Genomic DNA, 24309 nt, shown 5'->3' with positions numbered 1-24309 from the left:
AATTTATATTAGAGGCTAATACCATTCCAATGGTAAGTATTCATCCTTGGAGAAATACTTTTTCCTCTTTTTTTTTGGATCATTTATATGTCTTGTTAGTCTAACCTTTATTCTTGTTTAAATTTTTAGCCATATTTCAGTCTATATCTATCTGAGTTTTTCTTCCGATCGAATATGAGAATATCCTCTTTAATCATGGCAAATCTGAGAGTAACATCCACATAATCCTTATTTTGATCATTTGGTTTGCCTTGAAATTCTAATCTCATACAAGGTATGTTGATCTCTGATTTTAGTCTTTTTGATCCTGATCTCTTTAGCCTCGGAAAATCCTATGTATCTTTGTTTCTTCATCAATCGACCTTTAACATATGTAGTGCTTCATGTATTTTAGTGTGCAATGTAAAGGATCAGTCACAATGAAAACATAATAGATTTTTGTATAGAACAAGTAAGTATGAAAAACTTAGACATCAATAGCTCGAGATAAAAAGTAACGAATTCATTCTAATCTTTTTACAGAACAAGCAACTATTCATATATACAATAATGAATTTCTTGTGTTTCTCATACACATTCCATATTTGCCAGCATATTCATACATCAATTAATCAAATTAGTCGCAACAACAGATATATTACCCTTGTCGACCATATTTGTTATAATTATTAAACTCGTGTCCATTAGATACAGTTGTAGTCATTACTAATAAATCTACAATTTGATTGAGAAATTTCTTCATACACTTTGATGGATTTGTTGTTAAGATATGGTTTAAGTAGTTTGATATGAGGAAATTATATATTAGTAGTTGTTTACCAAGACGTCTATACAAATCTAACTTAGTATCGGAAGATCTATATATCATCAGATTCAGTAATCTTGTAGCATTAAAACAAACTTAAAGACAAATTGTGTTCAAATGTTAAACTATAAAAGTAAAAATGAATCAAAATATGTATTTAAAGGATCAATTTGTGACTTCTAGACACAAATGGGAACAGTAAACACATACGTATATAAGAAATGTGAAAACGTAGTTGTCAATAAAGCAATCAACGAAAGATAGTTTAGGAGATGCAACTATGAACTTATATTTCTCCATTATAATTGTTGTTTTAACTATTTGATCATCTATGAACCAAAGAGGGATGCGTTACTGCAACAAATGAATCAGTGGCTATGAGGATTGGTGGAGAGGGATGAACCACCACAAAAGGGCTAAGTTAGGGCTTCAAAACTGAAGTGTATGAGGAGGAAACATACCCTTATTTTCTTTTCCAATTCTTCTCCCGCTTCTTTCATTTCTCTCAACTAAATAAACCTATAATCCCTAAAAGGTATTAATTGCCAAAATAGGAATCTATAATGTAAAATAAAAATAAATATTGTAAACTAAATTAGACATTATAAAAATGAAGTGGAGGGGTATTTTTCCATATCCAAAAGATATCATGTAATTAAAGGACGTAAAGAATTACGAAAAAGGGAACATGCAACAAAGTTTAGCGATCGAATATGAAAAAAAAACATTTCAAAATAGATTTCATGAAATATCTTTGGTATTCCTCTTGTATCATCTCCGACCACAACTCTAAATTATGCCCTACACATATACACTCCTTATACATTATATCTATGGATGTATCCCATTGATTATTCACACCAATCTCCGTGTGTGTGTGTGATATATATATATATATATATATATATATATATATATATAAGATCGACAAAGATGGGAGGCATAACGTGAGCTGTTCTTCTGGTTCCTTCTCGTTTTCATGATCTTATGTGACATGTAGTGTGTTAATTGGATTAGTAAAATTTGTTTGTCTACTATGCTACTTATATGTGATTTTATGTGTTCTTTTGTGGCATGTAAATTTGTTAAAGAGTTCAAGGGGAAGGGGAAAAAGGGTGCAAGATGACTATGAGAGGTCCATATAGATTATGCAAGTTGTAAGGTTATGTGAGGATTTGATGATTATAGACAAGTCTTAGCTAGCGTTGCAAGAGCATGAGAAAAAAAAAGCAAAAGATAGCATGATGGATGAAATAGGGCCAAGAACATGCAAGAGCATGAGGGATGAAATAGACCCAAGTACATACAAAAAGGAGCATGAGGATGGAGCGAGGAATATGCGAGAGCATGAAATATGAAATAGGCCCATCGACATGCAAAAGGAAGCATGAGGAATGAAATGGGTCCTAGAACATGCATGAACATAAATGGATGAAACATGCCCGAATATATGCAAAAATGGAGCATGAAGGTTTAAATAGGCCTTGGGACATTCAAAAGGTAGGATTCGTAAATAAATATAAGGTAATGGGAACACAATAAGGATGAAAAGGGCCAATAGTGTTCGATTATGTAATATATGAGTTTGCGAGCAAGACTTGGGGTTGGTTTGCATGACACATCTTATATTGTATTGTTGTATGGTATATGAATTTTTGAGTATATAATTTGTTTATGGTTCTCCTTACACTGTAATAATGTCTGTGAGCTTATGATACTGCTTTATGGTATAGGTGATGATGATTATGTGAAATGTGTTTATTTAGTTATATGAAAAGTTTTTTTTATAATGATTAATTATGAGCCAACCTCTTTGTGTCTTTATTCGAGAGTTTTAGAGATTTTAAGACTAACATTTAGTCATTGTATTATTTTTGGCTATTATATTTATGTTTTGCTCATGTTTTGATATTTGAGTTACATCCCATCAACTTTGAAATAAGAATGGTTTTGAAATTTGAAAATTTCCCTTGTATAATAAAATGCTTTCATTTAACAGTTTAGAATAAATTGATTTTAAAAATGACTAAATTTTGGGATGTCATAGGTAGGGGTGTTCGTTTGGATGGATCGGTTCGATCCAATCCAATTAAGTAAATCCAAATGGGTTTTGATTTTCAAAATATGGATCCAAATAGTCCAAACTAAATTCAAATCCGATCCGATCTGATCCAATTACAATTCGGTTCGATCGGTTTTTATAATTCGTTTTTCAAAAACAATAACATTTTAAAAGAACATAGAATTATAATATGATCTAATTTTACAGAATAAGTAAAAACAAATTATTTACTTGTGATTTAAAATTTATAAACAACCACTAAGAAGACATATTATAGTTTATTATTTAATAGATAAAAAACTTTTGACAGAAAGTACATACTAATGTCTTTTATTAAGTAAAACATTTTGAACTTATATATATATATATATATATATATATATATATATATATATATATATATATATATATATATATATATATATAATTAATAAATAATTATAGACATATTGAAAATAAAAATATAAAAAATTGTTATTCGGTTTTTTTGGACTATTCGGTTCTTATTTTATAAACCAAAACCAATCCGAAATTCAAAATAATAATTTAATTTTGTTGAAAACCAATCCAAAAATTCGAATATCCGAACCAAATAGTCCAATCCAAATTGTCCAATTGAACAATTCGGTTTTATCCAAATAGTGAATAGCTCTAGTCATATGTGCCATATGTTAAATCTTTACGGTCACAAGTAACTAGAAGAAGGCTTCGTCCTACTAATAAAATGTTGTTTGTCTAGAAATTCGTCAAAGACAGCCCCCTCCCCATAGTGCTCCAGATTTGGAATCTCACATTGGGTGGTTAGACAACTCATTTGTAGTATGTTATTTTATTTATTTATTTTAAACTAATATAATGATAATAATAATAATAAATGTTACACATAAAATAAATGAGTAATATAACAAAATAAGAAAAAAGTGATAAAGATAAAAATAATATTTGAAAGAAAAAAAATAATGATAGTTAGGTATTATTGATAATAGGTATTAGTGATTAGGTCACCATAAAAGAAAACCAATTCGTGTAACAAAATACAAAGTTTTATTAAAGTTGTAATTTTCAATCAAACTCTAACCCAAGAATTATGAATTATAAAAATATAATGTCGTATCATATTGAACTCTTTTAGGAAAATCATTACGATCTACAACTCTACAAGTGAAAGAAAAAAACAAATGATGATGAATTTTGCCAGGACTATCGAAGAATATAAACAATAAAAAAGAATATTCAAATTGAATTTTAAATTAAAATCTGAAAACTGAGTTTGGGTGCGAAAGATCCGGTTAGAAAGCTGCAGATAACATAGCATAGTTGTTATCGACACACAACACAAGGATATTAGATATACTCTAAAAAGAAATCGTTGTGTTGTCAGCCGTCGCCAAGTAACAGTTGCTTGCTTGCTTGAACATCTATCTCTCTTTGCCACAAAAAAACCCCCTCCATTATAGCCAACGCCGTTAAGCTTAAGCAATGTCCATTTTCCAAACCCACCCTTCCCTTAAATCCTAATCTATCCACTCTTATTAATCCAAAAACCACATAGCGTGTGAAGGAATTAACGTTGTTTCGAAAGAACACAAAATCAAATCATGGAGTCTTCGATTCTTCCTGCAATTATCCGATTACGAGCTTCTGCAAATTCGTTTTTGTCACAGTTCGAACCTCTGCTCCTCGTTGTTGCTCCTCTCATAACTTTCCTCGTCGCCCAGATTGTTCAATCGTTTATTCAAGTAGTTCATGAGAAGGGATTCAAAGCGACGCTTATTGGTTTTATCATGACATGGGTCAAGTAATTGTTTTTACATTTTTCAAGTACCACGTTTCGAGGTTTAGATCACATGACTTCCATAATCTTAAAAAAAAAATCGAATCATGAATGACATCACATAGTATCTTGCTTTGAGATCTTGAACATATTTGATGACTTTTTTTCCGAAAACAGGTTGGTGCCTGGTGTGAAGAGCTATATTGATGCCGAGAAACAAAAGGTACGATGTATATTATGTCATATATTTAGTAAAGTCATTCATTTACTCCAGGGTGGGTAACATATGACACCGATTTTTTGATCAGTGATTTCTTTTTCAGTTGTAAAGTTCGATGTAGCTTATATTAAAAAAAAGCTTTAGAATTGATACTAATTTTTCATTTGGCTAGAAGTACTAGGTTTGACATACAAATTATACAATATTGTGGTAAATGTGTTATATTAGAATTAGAAAGTGAAACTATTATTGTTCTCGACTGTTCAGGTTGTTGATAAATTACAATCTTCTGGCAAATCTTCAAGGGATGGTTGGAGGACAGAGCTTCCAAGTTCAGGATTAGGAAATAGGGTTTTAGAGCAAATGAAAAATGAGAAAGAAAAGGATGCAGCTTGGCAAGGAAAATGTTCTGGTACAGTGTATGTTTCTACAAATTCGTATCATCATTTATTTATTTATTATTATTATTATTTTTTTTTTTTGTGATTTATAAAGTATGATTTCAATTAAATTGATTACTTTTTTTGCAGGTATATTGGAGGAAATGAATCTGAAGGCCACTTTTCGTTGATAAACGAGGCATGTTCAATGTTAGTAAGACGCATGATGCTTCTCTGTTAGTGTTGTCCATAAATTAAATTAAATAAGTGTGGTTATACATATATATGTAGATTTATAAAGTTATACATTTTAGGTTTGCACATACGAACCCGTTACATCTAGATGTATTCAAGAGTGTTGTGAGATTTGAGGCAGAAGTGGTGGCCATGACGGCTGCTCTTCTTGGAAGTAAAGAGAAAGCATCAGGAGGCCAAATATGTGGCAACATGACTTCAGGAGGAACAGAGAGTATACTGTTAGCTGTCAAATCATCACGTGACTACATGAAGGCCAGCAAGAGTATCACATGTCCAGAGATGTGAGTTTCATCTTTTAGGCTCTCTTTTAAGACAAAAATAGGTTTTACTGTATTTGACATGCATTGTACACATTTGTACTGGGATTCATACCAGTACAACCTGTCATGTCATGTCATGTCTTGTATTGCATATACGACAGGTGTTTTAGGCTAATGAATCTTTCTTTACATAAGTGGTATTGTCTTTTGAGATTAATGTAGGATAATCCCTGAATCGGCACACTCGGCTTATGACAAAGCTGCTCAGTATTTCAAAATTAAGTTGTGGCGTGTTCCTGTGAATAAGGAATTTCAAGCAGATGTAAAAGCTATCAAGAAATACATAAACAAAAACACCATATTGGTATGTTAAAATTGGCCTACTGATTGTAATTAATTTTTCGTTTTTTCATCAGTTTTAATTGCTCAAATTTGTTTCACAAAACAGATTGTTGGGTCAGCACCTGGTTTTCCTCATGGAATCATCGACCCAATCGAGGTATAACCTAGCAAAGCCTTTCTCTACTTGGTTTACTTGTTTAAACATTTGAAATAAAATGTTATACACACAGACAGACACAAAGCTGAGATACAAGAAAATACTAGAGTCAAACAACCGATGTTTGACTAAAAGTGATGTTTCACTAGTTGAAGTTTGTGTGTATGGTTACAATTTAGGGTTTGTATTGCAGGAGCTTGGTGAATTGGCATTGAGTTACAGGATCTGTCTGCATGTAGACCTTTGTCTTGGTGGTTTTGTGCTGCCTTTTGCACGTAAACTTGGGTACACACACTTGGTGTTTGTTTCCTTTCACTGCTTTTGTTAGCTGTACTCTTATGGCATTATGCCAAATCTAATAAATTGTATAATATATGATTCTCATTAATTATTGCAGGTATCCAATTCCACCATTTGATTTTTCTGTCCAAGGAGTAACTTCTATATCAGCAGATGTGCATAAATATGGATTGGCACCCAAAGGAACAAGTATAGTTTTATACAGAAACCATGAAATCCGCAAGGTAACAAGTCGAGTATTTGTATGTTTTTATTTATTTATTTATTTGATGGCTGGAAATTGACCAACTTTTCATCCTTGTGTCTTAAACAGCACCAATTTGTTGCTGGTAAGTCCCTTTGAAATACATTTTACATCTTGCTGACATGGCATGATCATGATGTACATATTGTGTTGTTACAGTTACGGAATGGTCTGGTGGTCTGTATGTATCTCCGACAATTGCTGGTAGCAGACCTGGAAGTTTAATTGCTGGGGCTTGGGCAGCTATGCTTTCTTTAGGGCAAGAAGGTGCTTTACTTTCAACTTTTATGATTTTATCTTAATACAACTTTTTATAGTAAAATATAAAAGCAATTGTTGGTTTTTTGAAGGTTACCTGGAGCACACAAGAGAGATAATGGAAGCATCAAAGAGGCTACAAAATGGGTATTTTATAAGTTCAAAACTAGAATCTTTAGAATTCCAAAGCCTATCAAAATCAAAATCACATGTGTATTCGTTGTTTTTGTAGAGTAAAACAGATCCCTGAGTTATTTGTGATTGGAAGGCCAGATATGACAATTGTGGCTTTTGGGTCTAATGTGATAGACATATTTGAAGTGAACGACTTACTTTCCTCAAAAGGCTGGCATCTAAATCCCTTGCAGAGACCCAACAGGTAAACAAACTATAACAATTATATATCACTTGCTTATTTTTGCTCTATTAAGTATATAATAACATTTTGAAAGTATTCATCATTTTTCAGCATTCATATCTGTGTGACCCTTCAACATGTTCCTATTGTTGACGACTTCCTGAAAGATTTAAAGGATTCAGTGCAGATTGTAAGCAAGAAAATGGGTTTTCATATATCATCATTGGAATATCTTGTTTGGATTTTACCAACAAATTGTTTGTTTTTCTTTTTTAGGTAAAACAAAATCCGGGGCCTATTAGTGGAGGGCTTGCACCAATATATGGAGCAGCCGGGAAGATCCCAGATAGAGGTATGGTTAATGAGTTATTGGTTGACTACATGGACAATGCATGTTGATATGAAGACTTTTGGGTATTTGGACTCCCATGCATGTATTTTGGTTTGGTTGTTTGCCAATTGCCATCATTCTTTGTAAAAGCTTTCCAAGGAAAGGAAATTATATGTGTGTTTGATGATATATAAACTGTTATATACAAACAAGTAGAACATTAGCACATGAAGAATCATCTTTATTTTATCCAATCCTGCATGTTTATGCAAGAGGATTATTATTCCAGCAACCAATGATCACAATGTGTGCTGCAAGTCCAGTGGAATCGTGTAAGATGTAAATCTGGTATATAGCAGTCCCATATTGGGGTTGTGTGTCGGTAGGATTTGTTAATAAAAGCACTTTAATTTATTTATTATTACTTTTTGTCAAATATACGAAAAGTCGAAAGTAGTTAAAAGACTGGCATGAGTTTTTCATTCCGAAACATTTTCACAATCCTTGTGAGTTTACAACTCAATGGATAGTATCTTAGGGCAAATTGTAAAAATGGTTCTTAATGGTTTACAAGAAATTTCAAGTTTGGTCTAATTTTTTAAATCTTAAGTTTGGTTTTCATTGATGATTCAGTCCTTCCAACTAACATAGTTAAGGTGTTTGTTTTTTAAGAGGTAAAAGACATTTATAGAAGAAAAGGCGGACCAAACAAATCATGGATATTAGGTTGTGGTTTCCTTTTGAAGCTTGGCTAGCTCATTCCTTATTACTCCAGCTTTATGCAAGTAACAATCATACAACACTTATAATAAGTGAAATAGTTCAAATTGAAAAACATCATATTGTTTTGGTCAAAAATTGATCAAGTGTAATTCGACTATGGTGTATGAGAGGTTGTGGTGTTAGTGTAATGTAACTATCAAATAGTAATCAAAGTGAGACAAATGAGTTAAAAGGAAAGCCCTTGATCCTTTGTAGGATCTCTGGCATCAAATCTTGGAAGGTGATAATAATCACCTGTCTTGATGTATTTTATTGATCTAAAGCCGAGATTACAAAAAAGATGAAGATAATACGAGTACATGAGTAATGCTAAAGCTAATCATGTCTATTGTGTGCCAGATACATGTGTTATTTATAGTCTAGTGTAAGTAACAAGAAGTCTGATAATTTCGGGATCCTATTGAATTAGCATATGAACGTTATTTAACTTGGTATTCCGGGTCTTTGCCTAGTTGAGATGACTCTCCATTGAGAATGGGTCGTATGTTGACTTGTTCTGCACATGTGAGAAAAATAAAGAGAATATAGTCGTTACAAGTGTTAGAAATATAAGTGATAACAGTCAGGATCCCAGGATATGTTTAAGGATCATGAGGCTTCTGAAGTATTTGAGGATCTTGAATATAACTCAAGGATCTTGCCCTTAACAATTGCCCCCGAATTATACCTGCGAAATATAACTGTTACTGTTTTAAATATTTATAGGTATAATTTTTAAGTAAAAACTAAAGTAAGAATTTATAACGGATGGGTAATTTGAACCTCAACATGTAGATTTCTAGCCGTTGGGAAACGTCAAATCACATTTTTTTTTACCTCTCATTGATTCTTATATAAGTAGGGTATGGAGCTCTTCAATTTCTTCTTACTCTTAATCTTTCTTCCAAAAGTTCATCGAAGGTAGTATTTTTACTCATTTTGTCCTTCCTTCTTAGTTTTCTTTTTCTTAAAAATGGCCAAGAAAGGAGCTCGTTCTCATGAAAACATCATAGCTATACCTGATGATGATTTCGTAGATCAGAAGCTCCTTTCCTATAAGGAAACTTGTACCTTTGATGACAATAACATTGAAGTTCTGAGTTCGAGTGGAACTTTTCCCGCTAGTCCTATCTTCAAGCCTTTTGATGTTAATGTCCAACCTGATTTTATTTCTTCTATTTGGGTTTGTTTTCCTGAGTATCCCTTTACCTTTGGCCTTGCCTGTCCATTTTTTGGGATTATTTCTGAATTTTTTGAACTCACCAAGATTTCATATATTCAACCCATGCCATCAGTTTGGAGGATCCTTTATTGGATCGACAATATAAATTGCTCCATGGATCCCAACATTGGTCTAAATGAATTAGCTTATGTTTACGACCTTTCTACCTTTGGAAACTCTCTCTTTTTGTTGAAAGTTAAAACCTACAGATCACCTGTTGTTCTAAAATCCAAGCATAACTATGATGCTTGGAAATGAAGATACTTTTTCGTAAAACTTGACTCGATTCTTGGTGGAGATCTTTTACCTCAATCCTGCGTTAAAAAGGATAGGGTTCCTTATTTTCATATTGAGGATCCCAATTAGGGATGAGAATTTGACCCGAAAACCCGAACCGAACCGAACCGAATTAGACCCGAATAAGCAATTCGATTCGGTTTTCGGGTATCTATATAAGCCTTATTCGGTTTTTGGGTTATTCGGTCCGGGTTACCCGAATAAGGGCTTATTCGGTCCAAAAGGACCGAACCGAATATGAAAAGTCACATTCTTTTTCCACTTGCACGATTGCTTATTTGGTCTTGTGTTCTATCGATCGTTACCCAAAATACCCAAGTAAGGTTTAATGTTTAACTTATATACTTATAGATAGATTTTTGGGTGTTTTAGATGTTTAATGTTTAGTGTTTAATATGTTGCTTAATAACTATATCTTAAGAATGTAGTGGTTGGATTTTACATTTTATATATCAAGAATAGTTAATCCGTGTTATTTTTTTTGTTTATCATAAACTACAAAAGTCATACAAAATACAACATTTATTATCACATTGTAAATCTTATTTGGGTTATTCGAGTTATTCGGGTTATTCGACTCCTTAATCATCTTGTACATGTTATTTGGGTTATTCGGGCCGGAACCGAACCGAATCAAATAATACCCGAACCGAACCGAACCCGTATTGCTTATTTGGTTCGGTTTTCGGTTCATATAATTACCCTTATTCGGTTTTCGGTTTATTCGGGTTCGGGTCGGTTCGGTTCGGTTCCGACCCGAATAACATCCCTAATCCCAATATTCACAATTCTTGTTTTGTTTAATTTTTTGCAGCTTTCAAGTTTGACGAATTAGTTCCCCCTGCTGAAGATACCGATGATAGGATCAGGGACTTCCTTGCTTTGCCCGAGGCTGTTAGGACATTCAAGCTCGATCCTTCTATTCATCAAGAAAGCTCAACCACTATCATCCATACGGCTACCATTAGGGGTCCTTGAGCGCCTTCATCTTTACTCTTTGATAAACTATTAAGATTTCTTTGGTTTTCGCAGGATCCAAAGCCACAGGTGCCACTGCTCATTTCTCCCTCCCCGAACTTGATACAATTATGTCAAGTGGCGAATTATATTTGTGAAGAAAGAGAAAACAAACTCCTCCCTTGTCCCAAAAAAGCCCCACATTGATCTGACTACGAAAACTATGGGATCCTAGAAGAGGAAAACTCATGAAGCCATGAATTTGAACTTGGAAAATCTTGGAGCTAAGGATGCACTTCAGAGGCTGGTCTCCTTTTCTCAGGCTGTAGGTGTTAGTGTTGCTTTTTTTCTCTTACGCTTTTCCTTTCACTCTTTCTAATGTAACTCTCACTCCTGGTCTTTGATCGCATCTCTACAGACTTGAGGATCCGGATTGAAAAAGCTTTAAGGGAACAAGAAAAAAATGTGAAAGGCGACCAATGAGGATCTCCTGAGATGATTGGAACTCCTGAGCAAGGAGAAGGCTGAGAACGAGAAGGTGCACGATGCAGAGATGGCGGAGGTGATCGTCGAAGTGAAAGCTAACGCATCCATGGCTGTTTGAGAGGCCAAGATCAAACTAGATGAAGATGTGGCTAACGTAGGATCCTAGAATCTGGCTAGGTGGCGCGTAACCCTTGCTGAATTAAATGGAGACTCCGTGAAAACTAGCGAGGATTCTGAGGGGCAACATCCAAAGGCGGATGAGAAAAAGAAGAGCCCAGGCGATGATGACCAGGCTACGGTCTAGGCCTGTTAGATAGCAGGGGTTCTTCAGCGGTTGATATTAGCTTATATTAGCGGGGGTTCTTCAGTAGCTAATGGCAGGGTGAGGTGGGAATCCTGGGAGAGCCTAGGAAGTGCCTTAGAGGAATTGGTGCACTGTTTAGCGATGTGTATTTTTTTGAGAGTAGGTATATGTTATTGTAATGGATGGTAGTAGACATAAGTAGTTACTTAGAGAATCTGAAATGATTCTTGAGGAAAGTACGGATAGGTTTGGAATGTAGTATTGGGCCCGTACTCGATTTGAGGAAAATTTCGAGGTTTCTAAGGAGTTGATTGAGGGTAGATAGTATTGTTTGGCACCATAACTCATTGCAATATGTTTCCGTCTTATTTGATTTATCGATTATGGTTATTCAGACTGAGGATAGGTCTGGTAATTTTTTGGCCTTAATGGCAATGTCAATTTGGGTTTGAATGGTGCAGGCCTAGGTGAGTTAGTTGACTTTGAGGTATCGACGGCCTTACTTGAGGTAGTGTCGGTTGAGTCGCGGGACTCAAGAAAGAAGTGATTATGATTATCGGATCAAGGATTGCAGTAAGAGGCTGAGTGATTGGCAGATAGATTGGGGTGCCACTAGCTACGATGAGGGTTATGTTATTCCAGCCTTCCATGTTCGGATGGAAAAGCGAGAGTAGACATGTGAGTTTCAAAGTTGGGATGTAGACCCTGCATGGGGCTAGATGGTTGTGGTTTTTGGCGGTAAGTATGGTAGTATGGGAATACACAACAAGATTGTTGTGGTGTGGTTGCTTTGAGATGAGATTAAGAGTATTCTTTCTTTGAATTTAGTTGATTCGGGTGCTAGTTGATTGTGGTGATCAAGGGAGGTGAAATGGGAATGACAACTAGTGTTGTCTCTGATGTATCTTGACTAAGAGAATGATGCTTCATGTACCTATAGGTAATGCTCATGAAGAAATGTTGGTTAAGGATTTATAGGCGAGGTGTGTGGTAGACCATTCGTTTCTAGATAAAGAATCGGTACTATGAATATACCGTCAAAATTATATATTGTGCATCTGCAATAGATTCTTGACGTTAGAGGCGCTATGACTGGGAAGTTTCAGGGGTCTCCATCAGAGATTTGAAATCTCTTTGAATTGCTTGATCTTTATTTGGAAGATCATCTTGCGTTGTGTCATACAATCCAAGGGTTAGGAATGTTATGTATCTGGATGAGCCGATTTGAGTTTTGGTCTATTTGGAATGTTAGTTTGTGATAGTTCGAACCCTAAGTGGGGGAGAACTGGGCATTCTGCTTGGAGGATCATTGATTTGTTCGAGTTTATGGTTTCAAAAGAATGAGTCATACGGATCTGCGATTTAGGTATGCGAGACTTCGGTTCAAGATTTGGTCAAGACGGGTGTAGCACCTGGTTCTTGGTATGTATTCTGTTATTAAATCTTCATTTATTTTTGCATTTTTGGCCTTGGAATCGGCGAGTCGAAGGACTGACTCGCCGAGTAGAAGTGGGATGAGGCGCGGGGTTTAAGCTGCGGACTCGGCGAGTCGAGTCTCGGACTCGACGAGTAGCCGCTGTTTGGACAAAAACCCTAATCCAGGGGTTTGCACCCTATTTAAACGACCTTATACAGCCTCCCTTCCCCCTTTATTCTCTCAAACACCCCTCATAGCAAACCCTAGCCGTTTTTGAGAAGATCTAAGGCTTTTTGAGTGATTCTTGTGAGTTTTGATCTCAAGGAAGAAGGAAGAGCATAGAAGGATCAACAGGGGACTGAAGGATTCGAGTTTGGTTCTTCATTTGCAGTCTTTGGAAGGTATAAAGTCTGAATCTTGCTCATTCATTTGTTAGATCCCTCTTTGAGGTGATTTAGGGCTTTTATAAGCCATTTTTGGTGGCCAACCATGTTTGCAAGCATGGTTGGGGGTTTGGGCTTCTGTATCATGTCATTTTATGAGCCACAAGTCAGATCTATGTTGCTTTTTGCACCAAGGAAGGCCCCATGCAATAAAAGAACCATTTTAGAGCCTTTTAAGCTCTAATGTCCCATGCATGCACGTAAAGTTTGTAACTTTACGTGCTAGATCGAGTTTAGGGGCCTGGATTTATCATTTGTTTAAGTGTTGTACATCAGAAATCAAAGTTCTTAGTAAGGAATGTGATAGACTCGGCGAGTCCATTTCCTGGACTTGGCGAGTCCAAGGGTTTTGGTCCCATATCAGTGAGGGTCATAAGGACCAGTTGAGTGTGGAATGGTTTTAGGAGTCCCGTGGAGTGACCCAACGTTCTGGATTAAGCAAAGTGTTCTGTGAATTCATGGTACTCGGCGAGTGCATGAATGGACTCGGCGAGTCCAAGACAATCTTCATGGTACTCGGTGAGTTGTTCATCAACTCGGCGAGTCAAGACAAGACATGAGTATCAGTTGATGATGAACTCGACGAGTTGTTCATACAACTCAGAGATTCGAGTGTGGATTCAGTCGGTGTTCACTTAGAAGGAAAACTCGTCGAGTCATCACCTAACACGACGAGTAGAGACGGGTATGAGGTCTGATGGAAGGATAGAGACTCAGCGAGTTGGCGAGTCAACTCGGCGAGTCAGGGAAACTGGAAGTTGACTTTGTCTTGGTCAAGGGGTAACATGGTCATTTTACCCTAAGGGTAGATGTCAGTTTCTGACTAAGTGTTTTGTGGGAATTATAGCCGGAGGATTTCCGGAGCAGCAGCGACATCAGTCAGAGGACTCCTGCATAGTTCTGCAGCTACGAGGTGAGTTACCTTCCAGTAAGGGTGGGTCCAAGGCCACAATGCCGGCCCACCATTGAGGAGTATTTAGAAGATAGTTGTCTTTGTGATAATTTATCTTGGTCTGGTATGCGTTTGGTGATGAGTTATATCTATATGATATGTTACATGATAGGGATAGTTTCCCTGATAGTGGTCCTTAGGACCAAGTGGTAGGTCAGTACCCGGATATGTCTGAATGTGTGCTTATATCTTGCTATTGTATGCTAGTGGTAGGGGTTGGAATAGTCCCCAGTTACCAGTTGAAAGATACCGATGACGATTACCGGCTGAAAGATACCGATGATGATTATCGGTTGAAAGATACCGATGATGATTACCGGTTGAAAGATACCGATGGTATTGTATGGTATGTGGTATGATGGGGGAACTCACTATGTTTTGTGCTTACAGTTTCAGTTTTTGGTTTCAGGTACCTCTTCATCTAAGGGGAAGGAGTCAACGGCGTAGCATGGCATCACACACATATGATTTTCCGCACGGTGTTTTCTGGGATTGTACTCTGATATGAAATTTGTTCATGGTTGTGGGTTTCAAATATGATACTTGGTTTTGAGATGACGTGTTTATACAATATTTTCTAATGAATGTTTCATGAATTAATTAATCAAAAATGAAATTTTTGGGCTTGAATTTTGGGACGTTACAACAGGGGTGCATAGAAAATTGCAATCAGATATATGTGCTCAGGAATGCATGAGTTGTCCTCGTGAAAAGAATTTGTTGTGTAACATCTCCCTCTGGCACGTATCACAATATTGTCCGCTTTGGGCCACTCGGCACGAGGACTTCCCAGGGGGGTCATCCATCCTGGTACCACTCCCGCCCGAGCACGCTTAACTGCAGAGTTCTTATGGGATCTGCTGCCCTCATGGCTTTAAAACGCGTTGTAATAGGGAAGGTATCCATACCCCTTATAAGGAATGTTTAGTTCTCCTTCCCAGTCGATGTGGGATCAGATCTAACCTACTTTCAAAATTGTAACATCCCGAGTTCAGAAGTGCAAGTTCAGGGTTCAAAGTGTAAATGTGAAAGGGCAACTCAGCGAGTCCATGGGTGGACTCGGCGAGTAGGGTCGCGATTCTGGTCGCGTGTTAAGTGGCCAACTTGGCGAGTCGGCAGCTGGACTCGGTGAGTTGGTGTTGTGTGGAGAAAACCCTAAATTCAGAGGATGAGCCCTATATAAAGGACATTATACCTTCTCCTCATCCTCTTTACCCTCTCTTGAAGTCCAGAAAACCCTAAGGAGCGTTTGTGAGTGGTTTGAGAGCATTTGGACCTTAGAGAAGAGATTTTGGAAGAGATCTTGGAGAGTTAAGAGGCTTGGAGCAAGGGTCTTTGCAAGGATTTGGACTTCTCTTCTGTTGGAGCTTTCCTTTGAGGTATTATTTCGTTGTTTGGGCTATTTGTCATCATTTTGGAGTTTTTGGAAAAGTATAGCTTGTGGTATTTTGAGTTGGAGGGTAGATCTGAGGTTGCTACCTCAGATCTGGAATGGAGAAGGTCTAGAGAGCATTAAAGTCCCTGTTCAAGAATGGTTGATGAAGCCCTTTTGTCCCAAACCCAAACCCTAGAGTGTAAAATGCTTAGATCTACTTGGATTCACGTAAAGTTTGCCACTTTACGTGATGGATGGCTTGTATAAGAGTAGATCTATGGATTTGAGACCCTGCATGGCTTGGAAAGCCTCTGTAAGGATTAAGAGCTAGTGGCACTCAGCGAGTCACATGGGTGTACTCGGCGAGTTGCATGAAGGTGGGCAGAAACTCGACGAGTTGGAAGAACAACTCGGCGAGTTGGTTGAAGATAGCCTTGAACTCGGCGAGTCTGGTCGTGAGGTCCTAACCTTCTTCTGGTTGAGCCGTGAATCGGCAAGTCAAGGGAGGACTCGGTGAGTTGAGTGCGAGGGGACTCAGAGTTGTGGGACTCGGCGAGTCACAGGGTGACTCGGCGAGTTGAGTCGCGAGTTGGGGAAGTTCTGAGCATGGGGACTCGACGAGTCATTGGGTTGACTCGGCGAGTAGAGTCAGTCAGGAGGTTGACTTTGACTTTGACTTGGACCAAGGGTTGACCGGTTGACTTCCAGGGGTACTTTGGTAATTGTTGGCATTTGTTTTGAGTTCAGTGTTGGTGTTGGCTAGTGGTGGAGATCGTGTCAGTGGTCGGAGCAGCTCGGTCTTATCTTTTCAGTCGGCGGTTGCGAGGTGAGTTATTCTCACTATATCAACAGTATCTACGACACCAAGGCCGACCCTTTAACAGATTGTGATCTGGGTATCATTGTTATGTTATTGTTTTGCTATGTTTGCATCCTGGTAGTTAGGATGATATATGTTAGAGACCTGGTTTAGGTCAGTATCCTAGTATATAGGATGATGTTATGCTAGTGACCGGTTAGGTCGGTATCCTGGTTAGGATGATGTTATGTTATGTGATCTGCTAGATCGGTTTGATTGGATGTGAATTGTTATATGATTGAATGTTTATGTGCACATGGTTGTTGGACTGGGGTTGGGTTAAGGCGAGTCCTGCTTTATGCTGTAGGCCAACATACCCAGGGCGGACCGGTTATCCCAAAGGCCCAGCGAGCGGTCCGGATAGGCTGTAGGCCCCAAGAGGGCGGACCAGACGTGCCGAGGCTCGGAGAATGGACCTGGCCGACTGAAGGCCCAGTGCGGGCGGACCAATCATATTGTAGACTCAGAGAGTGGACCAGGTGGATTGAAGGCCCGGTGCGGGCGGACCAATCACACTGTAGACTCGATGTATATGGCTAGACTCGGAGGGTGGACCAGGTGGACTGAAGGCCAGTTACGGCGGACCAGTCACACAATAGACCCGAAGTGCATGGCTGTTCTGTGTTCTGTTATGATATGGCATGTTGTGCGTGTATGGTATATGTGGTTGGTATTTTGGGGGTATCTCACTAAGCTTTCGGGCTTACAGTTGTGGTTAATGCTTTTCAGGTTCTTCAGGAGACCGTGGCAAGGCAAAGGCGTGATCGTACCGCTCCTCCTGATTATGTTTTATGATGTGGTTCTGGGAAGACTCTGATAATAATTGTATTGAAAACCTTTTTGTAATAACTTTATGAAACCGGGTTGTTTTTTGAAAAGTTTAAATTGGTTGAGAATTTTAGAGCATTACATGTTGGACAAAGAACTCGTTGTAGCCAGTGGTTCCTTTTCGGAATGCTGATGAATAGAGCAAGAGGCGTTTGGTTTGCTCAGGTTGAGAATCAGTTGTTGAGGGATTCTCCATCTCGTTGTATAGAGCAATCTATTGTCTAGGTTGGGCAATTGTTGATCGGTAAATCAAATTTAGACTTGGGTATGTTTAGTTCCACATGGGTTTTGTTTAGTAGTGTATTGGATCGTTGGATTTTTTTTCAATGCATTCTCAATCGTTGGTCATTTCGTTCATCGTCAATAGTTGAGATGCTTAGAACGTTTCAAGCTTTATTAGTTAAAGTTCAATGGATGCATCAATCTATCGTCAAAATCTGTACATTGTACATTTTGGTTTCTGGGTATACCCTCAATTTTTAGAGGTGGAATTATTGTTCATAGCAGGCTCAAGTTTGGTAGATGTTCTTGGTTATTGGAAGTTCAGATGTTGAGGCGGCGTTGTTTAGTTTTTTTTAGGTGTGTCTTTGGATCTATGCAGAATCCAATTTTGGCATGTCGTGTCGACATGGTTGGCTTTTGGATTGGTCCGACCAAGGTTTTAGCAGCATTTCTAGATAACTTTGGAAGTTTTATCGATACAGTTATGTATTGGTGGAATCTGTATGGTTTTAATTAAGGTGTGGGATCTTGTTTCAGTCATTCATGATGATGTTTCTATTAACGGTTAAGGTTCGTCATTTCATTAGATCTACTGGTACTTCACCCTTTGGGTAGGGTTTTGAGAAAGAAGTAATGCAGTAGATCTAGGGATTGGTTATGGGTTCGCTTGAAGGTGGATTTTGTGGTAGTTGTAGGGTTTGAAAGGTGTTGCGTCATGGGCTCGCTCTTTAGTCCATTTTGTCTCCGGATTGGGCCTGTCCATCCGTGAGTTATTTTCTAGGGTTTTGTATTTATAGGTGCTTGCATGCATCTTAGTATGTATGATTTGGAATTCAATTATTCTAAAAGATTTGATCTTTATCGTTTGTAACCCTAAAAGCCTCTACAACGGAAGTTCTTTATCGAGCTCTGCTGAGGCTTGAATCTATTGAATCATTCGACATAATTTGATTCATTCTTGTGCTCTATATTGCCGTTTTCGTTTTTGTGATTAAACCTGTTAAAAGATCTAAACGATCAAAGAGTTTCTTAACTCATCAATTGGTATCAGAGCAGGAGACTGTGTAATTCATACACATCTCTTCTATGAAAGAAGTGATTAGGGTTTATTCCGCATTTACTGATATTTATTGAGCCGTCACTCCATAATTGACGTATCTCATTATTTATTCATCTTGCCCTAATATTATGTATTACAAGTCTGATCTTATAACAGGTTAAACGATCAAGCATGGACGATTCTCAATCCAATCCTATCAACATCTCAAACAGTATAGGATCTACAACCAAGATTCCAATTCTCTACACTCAAGATTATGAGGTTTGGGCGCATCACTTTGAAGACTACGTCATTGGACCTGAAGATAATGGGTATCTGATATGGGAAGCTATTGTGTCTGGACCATTTGCTCATTCAGGAACATCCAGAATTATTAAAACTCAAAAGGAGTATAATGATTTGTTGAAAGATGTGAAAGATGTTGCTCAGGACGAAAAGGAGAAGTTTCAGTGCAATATCAAGGCATTGAGACTAATTCGATTCGCTCTTCAATCTAACACGTTTAGATTGGTGAGTTCCTGTAGTACCGCTAAAGAAATCTGGGATCGGCTGCGAGAGCTGTATTCCACAGATGAAGATCTGGAGCACTCAATTCAGACCTTGCTTCTGTCTGAATTTGGAGAGTTCAAGCAAAATCCTGATGAGTCTATTACGCAGACGTTTGATCGATTCAATCATCTTCTCAGCAAGATGATCAAACATGATATTGAAAGGAAGCTCATTGAACAGAAGGTCACTTTTCTGAATGGTCTAAGATCCGAATGGAGAGCTGTTGTGTCAACAGTTAAAGCACACGAGCAGTTCAAATCATACTCGCTGGCAAAATTGGTGGGAATTCTGAAATCCCAAGAAAAGATAGTGCTGCAAGAGAAAAGCGTGGTTTCAAATCTGGGGTCTCTGGCACTTCTGTCCAAGGGTAAAAGTGTAGAAGAAGATGAAGAGGATCTAAATCTGGGAGATCACGATCTGACAGCCGAAGACTATGCTATGATGGTGTCAAATCCTAGAAGGTTTATCAAGAAAAAGTTTCCTTCCAACAAAAATCGTAATTGGCAGGGAAGCTATAGTTCCGAAAGAGTGAAAGATGAACCGAAGGTTGAGGAGTCGAAAAAGGAAGCGAAGGGTGAAGTTGACTCTGGTGTCAGTTGCTTTTACTGTGGGGGAAAGAATCACTATGCAAAGGATTGCGTGCTGAAGAAGATGGCAGAGAAAGACGAAGAGAAAGATGAAGAAGCAAGTCTTATGAAAAGACTGGAAGAGATAAAAAGGAAGAAGGCTGATACTAATTCTTCTATGAATGCTCTTATTGTGCAGGGTTCGGCAGATAATGATGAGTTCGGTGGCGTGCAGGTGTGGTCGACCGACTCAGAAGACGATGAAGTGAGAAAGCCTTCTCATGGAAAGGCTTATGTTGCAAAAGGTGGTGAAACCGATGGAAGATGTCTGATGGTGACCGATGTATCTCAGATGAGGGGATACAACACTGATGGTGGAAATGAAGAGGCCAAGGAGCGAGAGGACTTATGCTTTACAGCAAAACCTCTTAGTGTGCAGATTAGTGAACTTGATGAACTGATCAAGAAGGTACAATCTGTTTTTGTTTCGTTTAAAATTCCACAAAAATCATATGAAAAGGAATTAAATAACTTGAATTCAAGAATTTCAAATCTAGATAGTTGTTTAACTCAAACACGGGTCACGAATTCTAATCTGACTAACCAAATAAGCAAGGTGTCATCCAAGAGTGAGGAGCGAAGGATGTGGATAGAGCAGAAGGAGTTGGAGCTGATTAAGTCTAGGGATGAAAACATTTATTTGCAAAGAGACAATCTTAAATTGTTAAAACAAATGAATGTTTTTTGTTTGATCGCCAAAAGGCTTTATGCTAACATTACTCAACTGCATCTAAATTGTGAAATAGGGCAGAAGATACATCGCATGATTCTACCCTTCCCTGAGTTTAAGGAGGATGAAATCGATGTCGAAGCATACAACTGTGAAAGTGTTGTATCTTCCGATGATGTTAATTCTACTTACATGTATGGTCTGGACAAAATAGAATCTTTTATAAAGTCCAAAGACCATAAGGACATGCTTAAAAATCTTTTGGATGAAAATGATAGGTTGAAACTTAGGACCGAAACCATACAAAAATTTGACTCATTGAGTACCAATTTAAGTTCAAAAAACAAAATTGATGTTTAAAACACATCTGAACTTAATGAGGACGATGATATGAGTGAAATTTCTGTAGAGGACGAAGTTGACTAATCTGAATTCGTCAAGAGCGAACCCGAAAACCACAAAAACCTGATTTCTGAAAATTCTGTGGAATTCGCTCGTTTGTCCAAAACTAAGTCCCCAGTCCTTAAAGAAAAGACCGTTGTGTTTCAGAATGTTAGAACTACTCCCAATCAAGTGTATAAGGTCATAGGAGTAACCGAACATCAAACAGCCGAACTCACTGCCATAGTGAATGAAGATAATGCAGATGGCTGTGATGAGTTTTTCTGGTCAGCACCTATAGACAATGCAGACGAAACGGTTGGTCTGTCGGAGCGAACATCCTGGAAGGCCAAAGGTAGATATGTGCCAAAACCGCTGAATAAGCCTACCAACTTTGACGTACCAAGTACTAGTGGCACAAAAGAAATTCCTGTAGAAGAAGTCACCTCCACAAGCGAAACCTCATCTATGAAGAGTGAACCGGTTGCCAATAAGCTGAAACAAAAAGCTAATATCCACAGACAACCGAAACAGGTGAAAAATCAAAAACAACAGAGAAACCTGAGATACAAGAAAAATCTCTCAGAGCGAAAGCAGTTTTGGCGCTCTCAAAATCCTCACTACTCTTACCATGATAAAGATTCTAAGTCAGAGAGAAAGACTTTCGGGCCAGACGAAGAACAGAACCGAAAGGATAGGTTCGGTCCCGAAAGCAACAGCAACCGAAAAGCTAGTTTCGGTCCGCCAAATAACAACAGGCAAAGACCTGATTTCAGTCCATCAAGATTTTACAATAAAAGACCCAGTTTCGGACCACCAACCAACAACACCCAAAAATCCAACTTCAGCTCATCATCAAACGGCTACCGAAGGTCCATGTTCGGTTCCTCAAATGATCACAACCGAAAGGGTCATTTCGAACCTCAAGTCAGGAAAGACTCTCATTCTAATTTCTTTTCCTCTAATTCTTCTCGTTCTCAATCTTATTCTAAGCCCAATTCAGTTCCTACACAAAATCAAGATCATCAACGAACTTGAAAGGAAAAAGGAAGATTTCCTCAGCCAAGGAAGACCGAAAGCAGACTAAAGTCCAAACACCAGAATCTGAATCCAAAACACCTGCAACTAATTCTAATAAAATCAAAGTGTTTACTATTAAAGGAAAAGATGAAACAACCTTAGTAAAACGAACATATCTTGTTGATGTTTCTCTGACTATTCATGTTCCTGTGAAAGGCTCACGTGGACCCAAGAAACTTTGGGTTCCTAAATCTGCTTAATTTTTGCAGGTTATTAGTGACGAGCAGTTTAACGAAGAATGGTACATTGATATTGGCTGCTCACGTCACATGACAGGAAGGAAGGAAGAGCTAAGGGAGTTTCGATCACTTCAAAATGGTGGCAATGTCAAGTTCGGTAACAACTCCTATGGAACAATAAAGGGTTATGGGATGATAACCAATGGAGACTTCACAATAAGAAAGGTGGCGTACGTAGAAGAGTTGCAGCATAATCTCATCAGTGTATCTCAACTAGTGGGAGGTACCGGTCTCAAAGTTTCATTCGACGACGAAGGTTCAGAAATTATAGAGAAGAAATCCAACAAGGTCATTCTCAAATAAGATCGAAAAGGCGAAATGTTTCCTCTGAATCTCAGACCAATCAAAGGGAATCCAGCCATATGTCTTTTGTCCAAAGCTCATTCAGACGAAAGTTGGTTGTGGCACCGAAGGCTCTCACATCTCAACTTCAAAGACATCAACAAGCTTGTCACCGGAGGTCATGTTCGGGGTCTTCCATTGCTCAAGTTTGATCGAGAACACTTGTGCGCTGCATGTGAAATGGGGAAACAAAGTTGTCAAAGTCACCCATCAATTATAAATACAAAAGTTGTTGAACCACTTGAGTTACTTCACATCGACTTATGTGGTCCATCATCAATCGAGAGCATTGGCGGTAGCAAGTTTATTCTTGTTATTGTTGATGATTTCTCACGTTTTACATGGGTATTTTTTCTGAAGCACAAATATGAGGCCACTCCTAAGCTGAAGATGTTTATCAAGCAGGTCGAAGTGCAACTGAGAAAAGTCGTTCAAAACATTAGGAGCGACAATGGACTGGAATTCAAGAACAAAGAATTCGAAGACTTCTTGGCAGAAAAAGGAACCAGTCATAACTTCTCAGCCCCTTATACACCTCAATAGAATGGTATAGTCGAAAGGCGAAACCGATCCTTGTGTGAGGCGGCCCGAACTATGCTAAGTTTTGCTTCTCTTCCCTTATATTTCTGGGCTGATGCTATTGCTGCAGCATGTTTTATGCAGAATAGGTCTTATCTCAACAAGCGTTTCTCTCTCACTCCTTATGAGATCATCAACAACAGGATGCCGAATGTAAAATTCTTCCATGTGTTCGGTTCTAGGTGCTTCATCTTCAACTCCAAAGAACATCACAACAAGTTTGATGTTAAAGCTGACTAAGGAATCTTTCTGGGATATTCTCTTACTTCTAAGGCATACCGGGTTTTAAATAAACGTTCTAGAAAGATTGAAGAAACCTATTATGTGACGTTCGATGACAATTTTGTCAAGAAACTAAAGACTAATGAAGAAGCAATTGGAGAGATTTTCTCTCAAACAGGTCAAGTCACAGCTACGATTGCTAATTTATTTGATCAGTTTGTAGACTTATTCGATGAACCTAAGAAAGCCACTCTCTCGGAAGCCAAGGCAGCAGACAACAAAATCGATCGTCTGAAGCAGATTGTCGAAGATGCAGCCAAACAAATGGGAGAAGGAGATCCAGTTCGAAACGAACCTCCTCAGCACGACACTTCGGTTGAGAGGGAGAATCAATTCTCTTCAAATCAACAGGACTCACATTTTCAGGGGGAGAATCCAATGTTTGTAGCACCCGAAAGCCCGGCTACACCCGAAAGTCCTGTAGCACCCGAAAGCCCGGCTGCACCTGAAAGTTCAGTAGCACCCGAAGGTCCAAATCAACCTGAAGATCCAAATGATTCATCATTTGTCAAGGGGGAGAATTCTGATATGTTCTATGATGATGATATTCAATCAGAGTTGGAAGAAATGGTCAATGCCGAATTAGATCCATCCTATGATCCAAACTTTCCTCCGCTCACCAAATGGA

General features: G+C 38.1%; 1 protein-coding gene across 1 annotated transcript; it reads left to right on the top strand.

The window, feature by feature from the left end:
• Positions 1 to 4151: 4151 nt before the first annotated feature.
• Positions 4152 to 8041, top strand: DPL1 (dihydrosphingosine phosphate lyase). The gene is made up of 15 exons (XM_079015369.1): positions 4152 to 4665; positions 4819 to 4864; positions 5129 to 5280; positions 5392 to 5451; positions 5556 to 5780; positions 5982 to 6123; positions 6208 to 6258; positions 6452 to 6543; positions 6656 to 6782; positions 6872 to 6887; positions 6962 to 7069; positions 7153 to 7207; positions 7293 to 7439; positions 7530 to 7608; positions 7695 to 8041. The coding sequence occupies exons 1-15, from the start codon at positions 4466 to 4468 to the stop codon at positions 7815 to 7817; spliced, it is 1623 nt and encodes a 540-aa protein (XP_078871495.1). The 5' UTR covers positions 4152 to 4465; the 3' UTR covers positions 7818 to 8041.
• Positions 8042 to 24309: the final 16268 nt, after the last annotated feature.

This window comes from Lactuca serriola, chromosome 8 (genome assembly GCF_051521515.1).
Source record: "Lactuca serriola cultivar US96UC23 chromosome 8, Lser_US96UC23_V15, whole genome shotgun sequence".
NCBI classification, from domain to species: domain Eukaryota; kingdom Viridiplantae; phylum Streptophyta; class Magnoliopsida; order Asterales; family Asteraceae; genus Lactuca; species Lactuca serriola.
This window is presented reverse-complemented; position numbering and strand designations above follow the sequence as displayed.